Below are 14112 nucleotides of genomic sequence, written 5' to 3' on the forward strand. Positions count from 1 at the left end.
ATCTCTCAGAAAAACTGATTAATTTAACAGACACTTCAAATAATTAGTTAATATATGTATCGTAGGTGTTTCTTAATAATGTAATACAGTTCATCTGTCACAATGTTGCAGCTACAGCTGTATGATATTACTTCTCTCAGTATGGGTTGCAGAACTCAACTTCCAAGTCAGTTTGTTCAATGAACTTAGTGTAGAAATTAATATGGCATCAAGTTGTCTGTGAATATAGAGAAACCAAACAGAGCATTACAATCTTAAGTAATAAATTATTGAACTCTTTTACATGTATGTACAATGTATGTTTCATTAATATTGGGGATCTCTCAGAAGCTGCATCTGTGTTGATTTAATTTGCTCCCAGTGCATTTTTTATGGAACTTTTCACACATTAATATCTCTGTCATGACAGTGATCTCTGTGTTCCAGAACAATTAGTACAGAAGAAAAATACACTCAGTAAGATATTGTTTACAATAAAAATCAATCCCTATAAGCAATCATGAGGACCTTGAATTTATATTTCTTTAGAAATATCTCACCTGGCCATGGTTGCTTTGAAAATATTTGATGTTTTTATCCAGGCTGCCCATGTGTACACTGTTGGTATATTGACTGATAGGAACAGGGATGTAATCATTCTGTGTATAGCTGCTACTTGAACACCACCGAACATACAAAGACGTATCAATTATAATTTATAACCAACAGATGACATTCCTTTCATTGATATACAGTGTACTTCATTGCTAGTTGTTTACTGAGTGTCTACAGTAGTGAATCAAATGTTAGGGGGATGGTACCAAAACTTTCACAGTGGCAGGCTCTACCCTGAGATGCAAAGCAAACATATATAACTGTTATGAACTTGGCGACTTGCTTTTGAGCGCACATGCAATTTGGTTTAAACAAGAAACTGGAACATTGCAGTACAACAGTGTGCACAGTCCCAATCAAAGGGCCATCCAGGCTGTCGAAAATCTGAAAATCAGACTTTGTCAGGATAAATACTGATGTTCTTGCTGACTTAATCTGAGTGTGCAGTTCCAGAAGATATTTACACCCAACACCCATTCATGGCCAGTTATTAGAAATTCCAAAGTAACAGGAGGAGGGAGTTCTTAAAGCAAAAAACCTCCATATGGGGTATGAATCTTTTCTTGAAGAAAACAATGTCTGAGAAATCATTAATTACAAAATATGCTTTAAGAAATATCTTACCTGGTAAGGCAAACTTTCAAAAAGTTTTGTAATCTAGACTGGCTGGCCAGTTCATACATTTGACAAGTTGACACCGGGCATGTTTGTAAATTTGTGCGCTTCAGCATCACATTACAATGTAGTCATGTAGTAGCATTGGTCAACTGAAAACAGCATAATTTGGTTAATTAATTTACACTGTACATTATTTGGTTAAATATTGGTGTAAATCGTAGCACACCAACAGATGACTATTAAAATTAATTTACAGAACATACTGGCAGCTAAATCATAACAAGTGAAAAATCAAGCATGAGCCATTTACATGTACATGTAACAGCCCTCACCTCAGAACTGTCAGAGATATAATATATTTTCAAACTCGCTGAAATTTCAGATTATTCAATATTAACATGCACGTACATCTTTAACAGTGTGTTTGCTTTACATTCACTTTACACATAACCGGTATCCACCATAGGCAGACTTTTAAGTTTGCCTTTGAAAATAAATTGTGTCAACTAATGCATCTTTCATTACCTATTCTTGTGACAAAATGACACAAAATCCAAGTACAAGAAGTCATGAGCATAAAACTAACTTAATTACCTGGTAATGCTTACAGCACCTCTTACTGTCTGCATACGCCGTCCATAAACTGGTACTGCCTTGACAATACTCATTATTTTTCTGATCACATCTTTTAAAATGTCACTGTTAAATAATCCTGAAAAGGCAAATGCATGAAATGTTATGCCTTTAGCACTCACCACATACCTTTACATGATGTACAATGTACACCAAATCACGATCGACATTCACAATTCTTTTTACTTTCATTGTAACTTTTTTCGTAACTTTTTGCAGTGTCATTTTCCCTCACTTGAAGACAGGACTTCCACATTAGGTGGTAATTCTCTATGAATTCACAGGGATTGATAAGTAGATGGTGACTAACTTTAGCAAAGGAGGCATTCAAATGTCAGATTTTAATGTTAAGTTCATAACTTTACATTTCTCTGTGTGTGTATATACATATGTGTATATACATATGTGTATATACATATATGTATATATATATAGATTTTCAGAGTCGGATTATTTGGTCGAAGACATTTATTGCTACTCAGAGTTTCATGCTCCTTGCGAAGCAATCACGAGGCAACTGCCAAAAATAACGGATACGTAAGAAGATATACAAAATTTGAAAATACAGAACAATGCCCAGTGGCGTGACATGCAGAGATATGATTGGTAAAGCTAAGCAAGCACGGTCTTTTCTTCGACCAAATAATCCAACTCTGAAAATCTACACATCGCTCTAGTTTGCCTATTGAGCACTTTAGTAGCTGATGAAATCTTCAATTCATTATATTATTACATTACATATATATATATAACGACTCAGTGATTGCACTGGTATAATGCAGGTGTGCTGGTGAAAGAGATGTTCTGAACATTCTGAACTTTTTCTCCTTACCTGTAATAGGATGACTAATATGAATTGCAATTCACAACCAACACCAACATCAGGTTATAACTGTATGCACATGTATATTTTGCTGTCTTCTGTTATCATAAAAAAAAATAATAATAATAAACCTTTAAAACCCTCCATAAAGTTCACACTCATTATAACACTGCTACATGTAGTGCTGTTTAACTGGAAATCAATTTGACTGAAACTGTTGAAACAGCTCTGTCAAAATTGTTTCTAGCAGTTATTAGGCAGGATAACAGAATATGCAATCATTTAATACAAAGTAAAGAACAGAGATACACCCATGTTAGTTATTTGTTAGGATTTGGTGAGCTTCTGTGTCAGGTATGGTGAAAAATAATGGACTCTAGGTTGCAAAAATGAAGGTTCCGGAGACATTTTGACAGGGCTGAGAGGAATTAATATATTTACAAAAGAAGGAGAAGTTCTTGCCCTGTCCAGCTCTCCGCTATAAAAAATATATTTTACATACATTTGTTATATATGACTTGCGTTTTGAGCCAATGTAATGCATGCTCTGATTTTCTAGCTAGTGCATTATTTCCATTTACATGGTACATGTACATGTATATGTCGGTAAAATCGTAAAACATCACGTGTGACAAAAATAAAAATGAAATGCCCAATTTGTAATAATTTTAAAATACTTGACACTGAAATTAATCTAATTCTTTACTTGAAAATTATTCTCCTGTAATGCCCATGGGCCAATTACCAGCCTGCTAAAAGGTCCTAAAACAAAGCAAAAGGAAATTAAGAAAACCTCTGCTTTTTTCCTGAAAATTGTCACGACTGAAACGATGATTGAATACTCTGAGAGTGCATTCTATTACCCTGACGAGATAAAATTTTATGAGAATAGAGAATTCACAAAGTTATATCACAAACGAATTGGTACTGGACAGAACAAAGGAAACAGCCAGGAAGAAACTAAAACTTTCTTCGACAAACAAAAAAGTAAAGCACAACAAAGAAAACAGTCAGTGACATTTGGTTAATAAGTTAGTCAATCAAAAAATTAGTGTGAAGAAGAGAGCAGAGAGAGAGAGTGGAGCAAGGAATGCACTCTCACCAACTAAATTTTGAATGTATATATGTAAAAGTTATTTTTATTACCGAGAAATGGTCAGGGCAAGGACTTCTATGCCCTAATTTTGTAAAAGTGTGTAAATGTCATTTTCACTGTTCATTACCGAGTAAAGCTCTTAGCATTTTGTTTTTAATTAGTACTATCTCACTTTTATGGAATATTTCCATAAGTGCAAATACCACACTGGGGAATAACATTTCATTCGGAAAATAGGGTCCATGTACCCCCAACCAAAAGCAGTCGCACTAATAAAATGAAATAGCAAATCAAAATCGAAGTAGAGCTTTATTTGCCGACAGGGTTTACATGCACAATCGTCTACTCGACATTTCGACCACAACCATTTCACCAAACCGAACTAACTGGACAACAACAAAATAAAACGAGGAAATCTACATAATATAAACACAATATGCATATCACTACATCTGAGTATCAAACAGTACCCCTGCGAAATAAATTCCCAGTAGTCTGGGAATTCCTAGGAATTCCTAGGAATTCCTAGGAATTCCAAGTTATTCCAAGACATGCAAATTATGCTTTATCCAAGACCTTGGAATTTCTGGGAATATTTGGGAATAGTGGAAGTATGACTGGGAATTATTGGGAATTCCTAGGAATTCCAAGTTATTCCAAGTCATGCAAATTATGCTCAATCCAAGACCTTGGAATTTCTGGGAATATTTGGGAATAGTGAAAAGTATGACTGGGAATTATTGGGAATTCCTAGGAACTCCTATTATTTCCCAGACTGTTTTAAAAAATGTGTTTGGAATATCTAGGAATTTTTGGGAATAGCTAAAACACATGAAACATTGTTGGAAATTTCTGTAAATTTCCCAAAATGTCAAAATTAAAGATGAATTCAGTGCATGAATCAGTTTCTGTGAATTAGTAAAAATCAACAGGATCATTTCTCTGGAGTTGCATACCTTTTTATTGTTTTCAAGCTCCAAGGTAATTATTTCCAAACAAATGTACATTAATTCCAGTTTAAGTCTGACAACTCAACATAAAGCTATAGCACTGATAACATTGCTTTTTAGATCCAACATGATTTGTTAGTGTATATGTGCCTGTATAGACCCTTAAATCAAACACCCAGAGTTTAACTGATAGAAAAATGGATGCTCTTAGATTTGATAAATAGATTAAGCAAAAAATTCTGTCAGCATAAATGAATATATATTATTTACAATTTCAATAAAACCAAAAGTATATATGTGCATGTATATATTTAATATAATTGTAGATTCACACCTATACCCATCACAGCCCACTGTTGAACAATTTTTGACTTGATCCTTTCTGACTTTAGGAAAAAGAGGAAGACATTTCTCACAGATGTCATAAGTGAAAAGCTCACAGTTTCCACACACTTGCTGTACATTTGTAAAACTGTACTGTGACATTCTCTGGACAAATTACCAGTAGTTTCATTAAAACAAGGATATCTTTAGTAGCCTCTCATTGTCATACAATGTGTTGAAATTAAGGCCAGAATAACCATACAGGCATATTCTTTGGCAGAAAATGTTTTTTTCTTGGGAACCATTAGTTTCACTTTCATCAGGGGAGTCCAGTGAATGGCCATCAGTGTCAGAGTTCTCAATTTCTTCAGAGGAGTCGGAACTGAAACTTCAACATCATTATCTGAATCACTGTCTGTGGACAAATCTGAGTTGTTGTGTATTACATCAATTGGTATTTCTGTAGTCTTTTCAGGTATAGGCAACTCAATTTCATCAAATGCTTCTGTCAAGCTCAATTCTTGCATAAAGGTTCACTCCATAATCCATCAAAGTCATCCACAACATTTTTGCCAACAGCCATCTCACTCAGGTGAGCGGAAAACTCTGTGGTGTCCTGTTCATGGTGCTGGAAATGATCTCCAGGAAAAAGGGATGCAAGAGAGGGAGATGACGTCAACTGGCCTGGGAAGACTGCTTTAAACGATTTATGTGGTCGAATCTTGTAGATTTTGGTATGGGTATAGTGGGATCATCAATATGTTTCTTGCATTTCCTTGTCCTCGCAGTCACTTTAATTCATGACACAACAAAATCAAAAGAATCAAAAAGATTATGAGTCAGTGGGAAACAAATAAATAACTGACATAAATGACAAATAAAAAAAACCTACATCTTGATGTATTGAAAAGACTATAGATCTCATATCATGTTAATACTTATAAATAATTCAAAGGAAAAAATGACAAGCATTGCAAATTTATACTTGCTGCATTGTGCTGACTGGGTGTTGAAACACGTGGGCTCTCAAAATAGACTTGGTGGACTAATACAACAAGCTTAAGCTTATTTCGCAGAATTTATCTCGTTTCCTCAGGTCGATCTTAAACCTTTTAGGTGAATTTCGGCTTTTGGGGTTTTTAAAGAACACACAAGGCATTGCTTAGTTTGATTTATTTACAATTATAGCTTATCATAACAGAAAATCCCTATAAAATTGGATTCCTTACCTTTGCAGCGAACTTGATTTAAGTGCCTCACGATCCTTTGTTATCTTGACAACCGTCGGGAACAGATCAACCAGTTAAAGTACGTTCCATCCTTGATTTCGTCGTAAAAAGTTTGTGTAGTTTTTTCCTTTTGAAGCAAGACCCATCTTTCAAAAGACCACCAAAACAGCGTGGAAAGGGAAACAGAATTGCCGTCGAAAGCGACTGGTCCGGTCCCCTCGTTGCCAGTCTCTCTCCCCTTCTTCTCCAGTTTCCATTCTCTCCTCAACTGATCAACTGCACCAATCACAGCACGCGAATTTTCATGTGACTATCGTCGTGACTGAACGTGACAAAGGTCACTTTATTCATTCTCTTTTGGCGCCCATCTTTGAATTCAGCGTTAACGGTTGATCGCTCGTGCGTTTTAGTAGATTTCACTTCCAAAATTATATCAGAATGGTTTTTGCTGCGGTCTTGTGACCAGAAGAAAACAGCGTGAGTGTCATTATCGAGAAAAAAGTTATTCTTGGCGAAGATTTGGAGCTAAAAGAAAGTCTTACTGTGGATGTTTCAACGGGGAAAAATTCAAAGGGCAGATTAGCCGTATACAAAATTATTTGGTGAGTGATCGAATTCAAGTAACCTTATATTATGCAAAGTAAATTCTTGTATTTGGACTAAAGCTTTTGAATGAACTTTATCATCACGAATCATACACGAGTGGGCCACTCAGTCATGGCATGAAATGAATTCTGGCTAAAGCAAAGTTGAAACAATTTAGGTTGCCCAGAGTGCGTGCCTAAACAATTTGATTTGCGAATAACAAGTCGTTTCTCTCGCCTCACTTGTTCAAACGAAATAAATATAGCAGTTCTCTCTGATCCCAGTCAATTAGTTCTTGACAAAAACTCCAACGAGGCAGCCACAGTGTGCATAGTTTGATATATCTCCTGTGTGTTTCAGCCTGACTGTATGGCAATCCGTGTTGATCATAAATTTTTGTCCATCCGTATATTCTTTTGTGTTTACTCTATTATTTAAATGTTCCTTTAATATCTTAAGTGTCTTTTTTAATATTTCTAAAGTCTAAATTTGGCTAAAAACCGTGATATATATCCTCCAATTCGAAAGTTGTCGATACACTTATAGAAGAAGGAAAACCTTGATTTAATCTAATGTAAGCTCAAGATTTATGTAATATATTTATCAATAGTAGAGAAGCACCTTCACAGTTATCAAGTCTTCTCCTTTAACATTTCAACCAGCTTACAGTCAGGTCTTAATTGGCTGCATGTATTAAACTGTGAGCACACAAATATTTGGATCCCAGTCTTACAGTGCCTCATATATATAGCAATGTAATGTATTTTTTAATTTTGTTTTAGGTGTCATACAACAAAGATGAGGATGAAGAGGCTAGCTGCTGACAGCCTAATTAGAGGGCAACAAAAGAAGCTGTGGAATCAACAGAAATAACTGAACAGCAGCTAAGTTTGCCCAAACTCAGCCTTTTTTAATTTTATGAATTGTCTCAGTTTTGTTCTTATCATTGATTCCTTACATTCATGAAAATCCAGATTTGTTCCACATAATAACAATAATTTAAGCTAAAATCTTGTGTATGGAAAATTGTTGGATTTGTAAACCAAAAAAGTAAGTAAATTATCTGAAAAAGTTCTCTTTTTATCAAACATGTAAAAGTTTGACCTTCATATCTGTTTTCAGTTTTACTTTTGATTCTTGATGTAATGAAAAAGAAACAGGATAATTTTTCTTATGTTTAAATTCATTAAAGCCATTGAATGTAATAAACCATTGATTTAAAACCTGTCTGATGTGATATCAGTGACTTTATTTGTTATTTTAATGCTGGGCATTAATCATCAAAATTTTCTCTGGCCTACAAATGATACAAAATTCCCAGTTTCTCTCAGATTTTCCAAAAAATTCCAACCTATTCTCAAAAAATCCTACAAATTCCAAGATATTCTCAGAAATTCCTATGAATTTTAAGCAATTTTCAAGGTGAGTATATTTCAGTTGGAATTCCTAGGAATTCCTAGGAATTCCAAATCAGCTCTATGTAAACTTGGAATTCCTAGGAATTCCTAGGAATTCCGAGTCCGAATTACCGTGAAAATTCACACCTTAGATTCCTAGGAATTCCTAGGAATTTTTTCCTAGGAATTCCTAGGAATTCTTAAAGTTATCTCACAAGGGTAAATCCCTTCTCAATGAAGGATGGCCGAATGAAAGAAAGGATGAAGAAAATTCGTTTAAGCTTGCAGTGTTAAAGTTTAACAATTATTCACGTTTAAGCATAGATTTAAATATCACAGTGTGTATTTTTGCCGAGTCACGGCTTAATTTAGCTTTGCAGTCATTTTATCGGCGGTACTGCTTTACCAGTCTTCAACCAAATTAACCCGGAAATTTCCCCCAAGCATTTCGCCAAACCGAATAAATTGAACTAAAAAAACGAGGAAACACGTTGTAATCACAAGATGTAAATATTCACATAGGAACGTCAAAAGTAAATTTAGCAAATCCTGTTCGCTTCGGCTTAAAATGGTTTGTTGACCTATTTTGGTTTAAGAAATTTTTGTAATCTAGGAAGCGGTTGTGCCAACTAACACAGAGAAAACTTCAAAACTCGCCCGGCAGTGTTTACAAATACAGTTTTTTTTTTTTTAAACGTGACGACGAAACTCGAGACAAAACTTGATTTGTTTACAATATGCAACTTACAACAACCTCCACAAAGCCACTCACGTGTTATTGTTATGAGCGAGATTAAACCTATGTAATTTATAAAATGCCTCACAGCATGGCTTCAAATAAGGAAGACTTTAAAAAGGATTCCTATTAAAAATAAGCTTATCTCGCCGAGGCAACTTCATAATTTCCATAGCAAACGCCACAACAAACGTCACTTACCTCAAGTTGGCAATTCACTTCGGCCAGTGTAAATCTTCCAGGCAGAAACTTGCAGCAAAAGTTGTGAAGACTGAACCGAACTGATCTAATCTTTTCGATAGATCAACGAATCAACCACTTTTTCCGCCTTGTTTTATGTTTTGCAATTACTCTAAACACACAGTTCTCTAGTTCGTCACCTGATTTTAATCATGTGACTTTTCTTGCTCGGCTGCACAGCACTCGACGCGCGAATTAACTTGAGCAGTTCTGTAGTCGTCGGGTATTTCGTCTCCTTTCTATAGTCCTCGTTAGCTTTGCTTCACGGCATTGTTCCGTTTTATTTCATCCCCTTTCTCTAGTCCTTGACTCGCTATAATTCACGGCAGTGTTCGGTACTGTTTCGCCTCCTTCCGCAGCGTTGGCCCGCTCTCTTTCACGATCTTCTTCGCTACTTCTTTGCCTGTTAATTCTTGCTTTCTGTTTCTGTTTTATGCTTCAGTGCAACCCCATCTTTAAAACGTTAGATCAAGTTCCGCTATCATTTGTTGACAAGACAAATAGAAATGAGTTTTCTTTTCTTTAAAAATCCCGCAAAAAAAAGATGGCATCCCTCGGTTCCCCACTTTGCGTTACCGCGAGGCTCCTCTCCCCCTCCCCCAGAGTCTGTACGGACGGCGTTCGCTCGCTCGCTCGTACGGTGACGTCATAACCAAATTTTCTCGGCTTGATGGGTTTACCAAAATTTCTAAGGAATGGGGCTCTGCTCGCGCGCCTTCGGCGCGCGGGAGCTCCGCTACAAGATTCCTAGAGAAAAAAGAACCGAACGTGAACAGTCAATACTCCGTAGACTTAAAAAACATTGGGGTTACAAAAGATAATCTGACTGGTAGAATAATTAATTGACGTTTGAAACACTTTGAGCCACTGCTTACAATAATACTGTTAAAGGAGCGATGTTTTTTAACTTGCCATTCCCTGTGCTATTTGCCAGGAGAAGGACATCAGGTCCTGCGGGGTTAGAGAATCATTTTCATCGTCTCCTTGATCTTGTTGTTCATCATTCAAGGACTGGGTGCTGGTTATTCTTTCGTCAATACTGCTGTCTGTCCTCAGGAAAGCGACGTTAATTTCGGCAATGTCGTTTACGCCAGGCCCACAATGCTGCAGGTATTATGGAGAAGTCTGACTTCAAAATAAATTATTCGACAATCAAGGTATACTAATAATGATAAAAATAATATGCCATCTCTAGATCTGGAGAATTTATCACATGTACCGCGATGGAGGGGGATCTTTACAAATGGCTACATTTTAGTTGTTGTAATGATAATACTAAGCGAAACCCGTCTCACAATGCCTGTACTATCCTTGTTCAGTGTTCTTGCAGTTTCTGGCGTGTTTTCTCGTATCTGCACGTATTCCATATTAGTGTGTTTTACCTTGAAATCAGAGTGCGAAGATTACAAGACCTTACAGGTCATCTGTAAAGTTGTGGTTAATTAGCTGGGGTAAATATTCTATTATCTCTCTGTGAAGGTTCAAAGGCTGTGGTTTTACGCAGACGAAATAAAATCGCTCGGACGTACTGTGGGACCCTACCTAACAACTTCCAAGTCTTTATCTGGGCCACGTTTGGTTTTTGGCTCAAGCAAAAGCATAGTCAATATTTTTTCTTAAGGTGTTTATGAATGCGATGAACTGGTCGATAAAGACCATTCTTTGGAGTAGGTAGGTAAGATAAAGTAAGGTAAAGTTTGCATACGAGCTCATCCCGGTTACTGTAGCGTAAAGTGACTAGGAGTAGTTCTACTCCACCTTTCAAGCGTTTTGTTTTAACGTTAGCAAAGCACACCTCATTTCGCCGTGTACGTGTACACGAAACAAATGTTTCAAATACGATATAAACGCAAATTTACAGTATAATCTTATTCATACCACAGCGCCGTTTGACATACCTTGAAGCATCTTAACAGCCACAGTTATTGTAGATTTTGAAATTTTCTTTGATGTGTTATTAACATACTGAACTCTTTTCATACACGAAGGGACCTGCATGATTCCTTTGCAAACTTTACCAAAGGCGCCATGACCGAATTCTTCATATATAGTGACATCATCACTCGTCATTTCCCACTTATCTCTCGTCTGGTCTTTCATTTGCAGCTCGTTTTCTTTAATTTCCCTGAAGTATCGATTGTCATGGTATGACATTAATGTTGACTGTTTTGTGCGTGTACTGTTTTAATATACAAGAGTATGGGTAGAATTTGGATACCCAATAAAAGAATACCAAATATTTCGTTAATTTGGACCCCAACTCGATGAAGAAAACTAGGCAGGCTAATTATCACCTGCCGGAAGACAATGTTGAAAGACAGAATATATGCGCTCCTATGAGGCGAAGCACAGGCCACAACATGGGCAGGGCTCAGTGGCGAGATAGGATCGCAACCATACGTCCCAGTTAGGACAAAGAGAACACGTCGGGACGAAGAGATTAACTCAGTCAGTCAGTCAGCCAGCCATCCTCGAGTCAGTCAGTCATACTGTCAGTCAGTCAGTCAGTTATTCAGTCATTCAGTCAGGCAGCCAGCAATTCAGTCGGTCAGTCAGTCAACCAGCCAGTCAGCCAGCCAACGAGTCAGTCAATCAGTCCGCCAGGCAGGCAGGCAGGCAGGCAGGCAGGCAGGCAGGCAGGCGGGCAAGAGGGCAGGCAGGCAGTCAGTAAGTGAGCAAGTCAGTCAGCCAGCCAGGCAACCAGTGAGCCGGTTAGCTATTTAGTCGGTCAGCCAGCCATCGAGTAAGTCAGTCAGTCAGTCAGCCAGTCAGCCAGCCAGCTAGTTAGACAGTCAGTCAGTCAGGCAGTCAGTTAGTTAGTCCGTCAGTCAATCAGTCAGTCAGTCGGCCAGCGAGCGAGTGAGTCATTCAGTCAGTCAGTCAGCCAGTCAGCCAGCCAGCTAGTCAGACAGCCACTCAGTCAGTCAGTCAGTTAGTCCATTCGTCCGTCCGTCCGTCCGTCAGTCCGTCAGTCCGTCAGTCCGTCAGTCCGTCAGTCCGTCAGTCCGTCAGTCCGTCAGTCCGTCAGTCAGTCAGTCAGTCGGCCAGCCAGCCAGCTAGCCAGCCAGCTAGCCAGCTGGCCAGTTAGTCAGCCAATCAATGAGTCAGTCAGTCGGTCGTTCAGTCAGTCAGTCAGTCAGTCAGTCTGTCAGTTAGTAGATCAGTCGGTCATTAAGTGTTTAAGTGAGTAAATGAGTAGTAAGGTAGCAAGCAAGATAGTAAGTAAATTAACACAAAGTTTGTAGGCCTTCGTAGTTACTTTGAGAATTTCTCGAAAAAAAAAAATCATACTAAAATAATTGCTCGCCTAAGCATTGCGGACGCTTCTTAAAATTTAAACTTAATTTCTGCTAGCAGCAAGCTGATGAATGTCCACCTCGCCTCATGACAAAAAAACAAAACAAAACAAAACAAAACAAAAAAAAAAAAACAAAAATGTCAATTGTACCCCATGCTCATACAATAAATATCATGAGAATAAATGTCTCTTGTAGATATTCAGATACTCAAGGATTGATAAAAACCTCCGTTTTCTCCAAATGTAACAAGAAATAGCCAGCCCAATGACCACAGCAGCCGTTACACCACTAATAACTATCACCGCGATCACTACTGTACTTAAAATATTTATGTTCGGGCTGATCCATCCAGTGGAAGTTCTTGTTGAACTGGTGGCATTTTGTGCTACAGCAGTAGAAACAATTGTTGTACTTGTGTTCGGGCTGATCCATCCACTGGGAGTTCTTGATGAACTGGTGGCATTTTGTGCTACAGCTGTAGAAAGAATCGTTGTTGTACTTGTGTTCGGGCTGATCCATCCACTGGGAGTTCTTGATGAACTGGTGGCATTTTGTGCTACAGCTGTAGAAAGAATCGTTGTTGTACTTGTGTTCGGGCTGATCCATCCACTGGGAGTTCTTGATGAACTGGTGGCATTTTGTGCTACAGCTGTAGAAAGAATCGTTGTTGTACTTGTGTTGGGGCTGATCCATTTAGTGGAATTTTTTGATGAACTGGTGGCATTTTGTGCTACAGCCGTAGGAAGAATCGTTGTTGTACTTGTGTTTGGGCTGATCCATACACTGGGGGTTCTTGCAATCGTCATCATCGCCGTTGTTGTTGTTTGCGTCATTGCTAATGTAGGCTGGATAACCGTTGTTGAAGATTTGATCGAGCTGGTGGGAGAAATTGTCATTTGTGATACCAAAGAAAAAACAGATTTTCGATAGCCCGAACTTGAAGTGTCGTAGCTGGAAACTACATGGTGATCACGCTCTAAGTGAAATAAACAGAAATTGTCTTTTAGTAAAGGACTTTTTACACTTCTGTACAAGGTCGACATTTCAAGTATTTAGGAACGCTGATTACGTTTGCACAACAATCGCATCTAAACTACCCTAAGCTTACTACACTCTTTTTTTTAAAATAAAAATATCGTTTTTCCGACCGAGGCTGAATATTCTTATTTTTCTGCCGATTTTAGGCTGGAAATATTCTTGTGAATATTCTTAGATTATAGGATATGACATATCTGTTTTGGAACGTATTTGGTGTCTGGATGTGGTAACTACGGAGCTTGTCTGCAGGCATTAAGGCCTGATATCACCCACATAATTTCTTGAAGAAATGTTACTAGCATCAAACATACGGCTAGTGCTGTTTTTGTTGCTTTTCGGACAGTTTTGCCGTTTAGAGAAAGAAAGAATTTCATGCAGTTCAGTGGAAAACGTTTAATTGTACTGTATTTATATATTTTTAACACAGAATTAAAGTAGAACTCCGGCTACCCGAAGGGACGTTAAGGGGAGCACCTGGCTATAGAAACAGAACCACAGGCATGCATAGAAATAGAAAACCATGGTCAACGTGGCCAGCGGCATGGATTGC

The 14112-nt window shown here is 37.7% G+C and overlaps 1 protein-coding gene and 2 long non-coding RNA genes across 3 annotated transcripts in view; 1 reads left to right on the top strand and 2 right to left on the bottom strand.

Annotated features, from left to right (window-relative positions):
• LOC149111777 (uncharacterized) overlaps nucleotides 1-13470 on the bottom strand; it is a 51462-nt gene extending 37992 nt beyond the window's left edge. Inside the window, exons 1-2 of the mRNA XM_089289388.1 lie at nucleotides 12750-13470; nucleotides 11124-11350 (exon numbers count right to left, since the gene is read on the bottom strand). Coding sequence (XP_089145514.1) covers nucleotides 11124-11350; nucleotides 12750-13420 — 898 coding nt within the window. The 5' untranslated portion in view covers nucleotides 13421-13470. The remainder of the gene's footprint in view (nucleotides 1-11123; nucleotides 11351-12749) is intronic.
• Nucleotides 95-10375, bottom strand: LOC149111782 (uncharacterized). Its single transcript, XR_016207148.1, has 6 exons — nucleotides 9187-10375; nucleotides 2678-2766; nucleotides 1807-1924; nucleotides 1219-1361; nucleotides 540-651; nucleotides 95-217 (listed from the first exon to the last, which is right to left on the bottom strand). It is a non-coding gene; the product is annotated as an uncharacterized LOC149111782 (long non-coding RNA).
• On the top strand, nucleotides 6493-8079 carry LOC149111783 (uncharacterized). Its single transcript, XR_016207149.1, has 2 exons — nucleotides 6493-6869; nucleotides 7635-8079. It is a non-coding gene; the product is annotated as an uncharacterized LOC149111783 (long non-coding RNA).
• Nucleotides 13471-14112: the final 642 nt, after the last annotated feature.

The sequence above is a fragment of the Orbicella faveolata genome, unplaced genomic scaffold (genome assembly GCF_042242905.1).
Source record: "Orbicella faveolata isolate gen_17 unplaced genomic scaffold, um_ofav_v1 contig_2, whole genome shotgun sequence".
Classification (NCBI taxonomy): Eukaryota; Metazoa; Cnidaria; class Anthozoa; order Scleractinia; family Merulinidae; genus Orbicella; species Orbicella faveolata.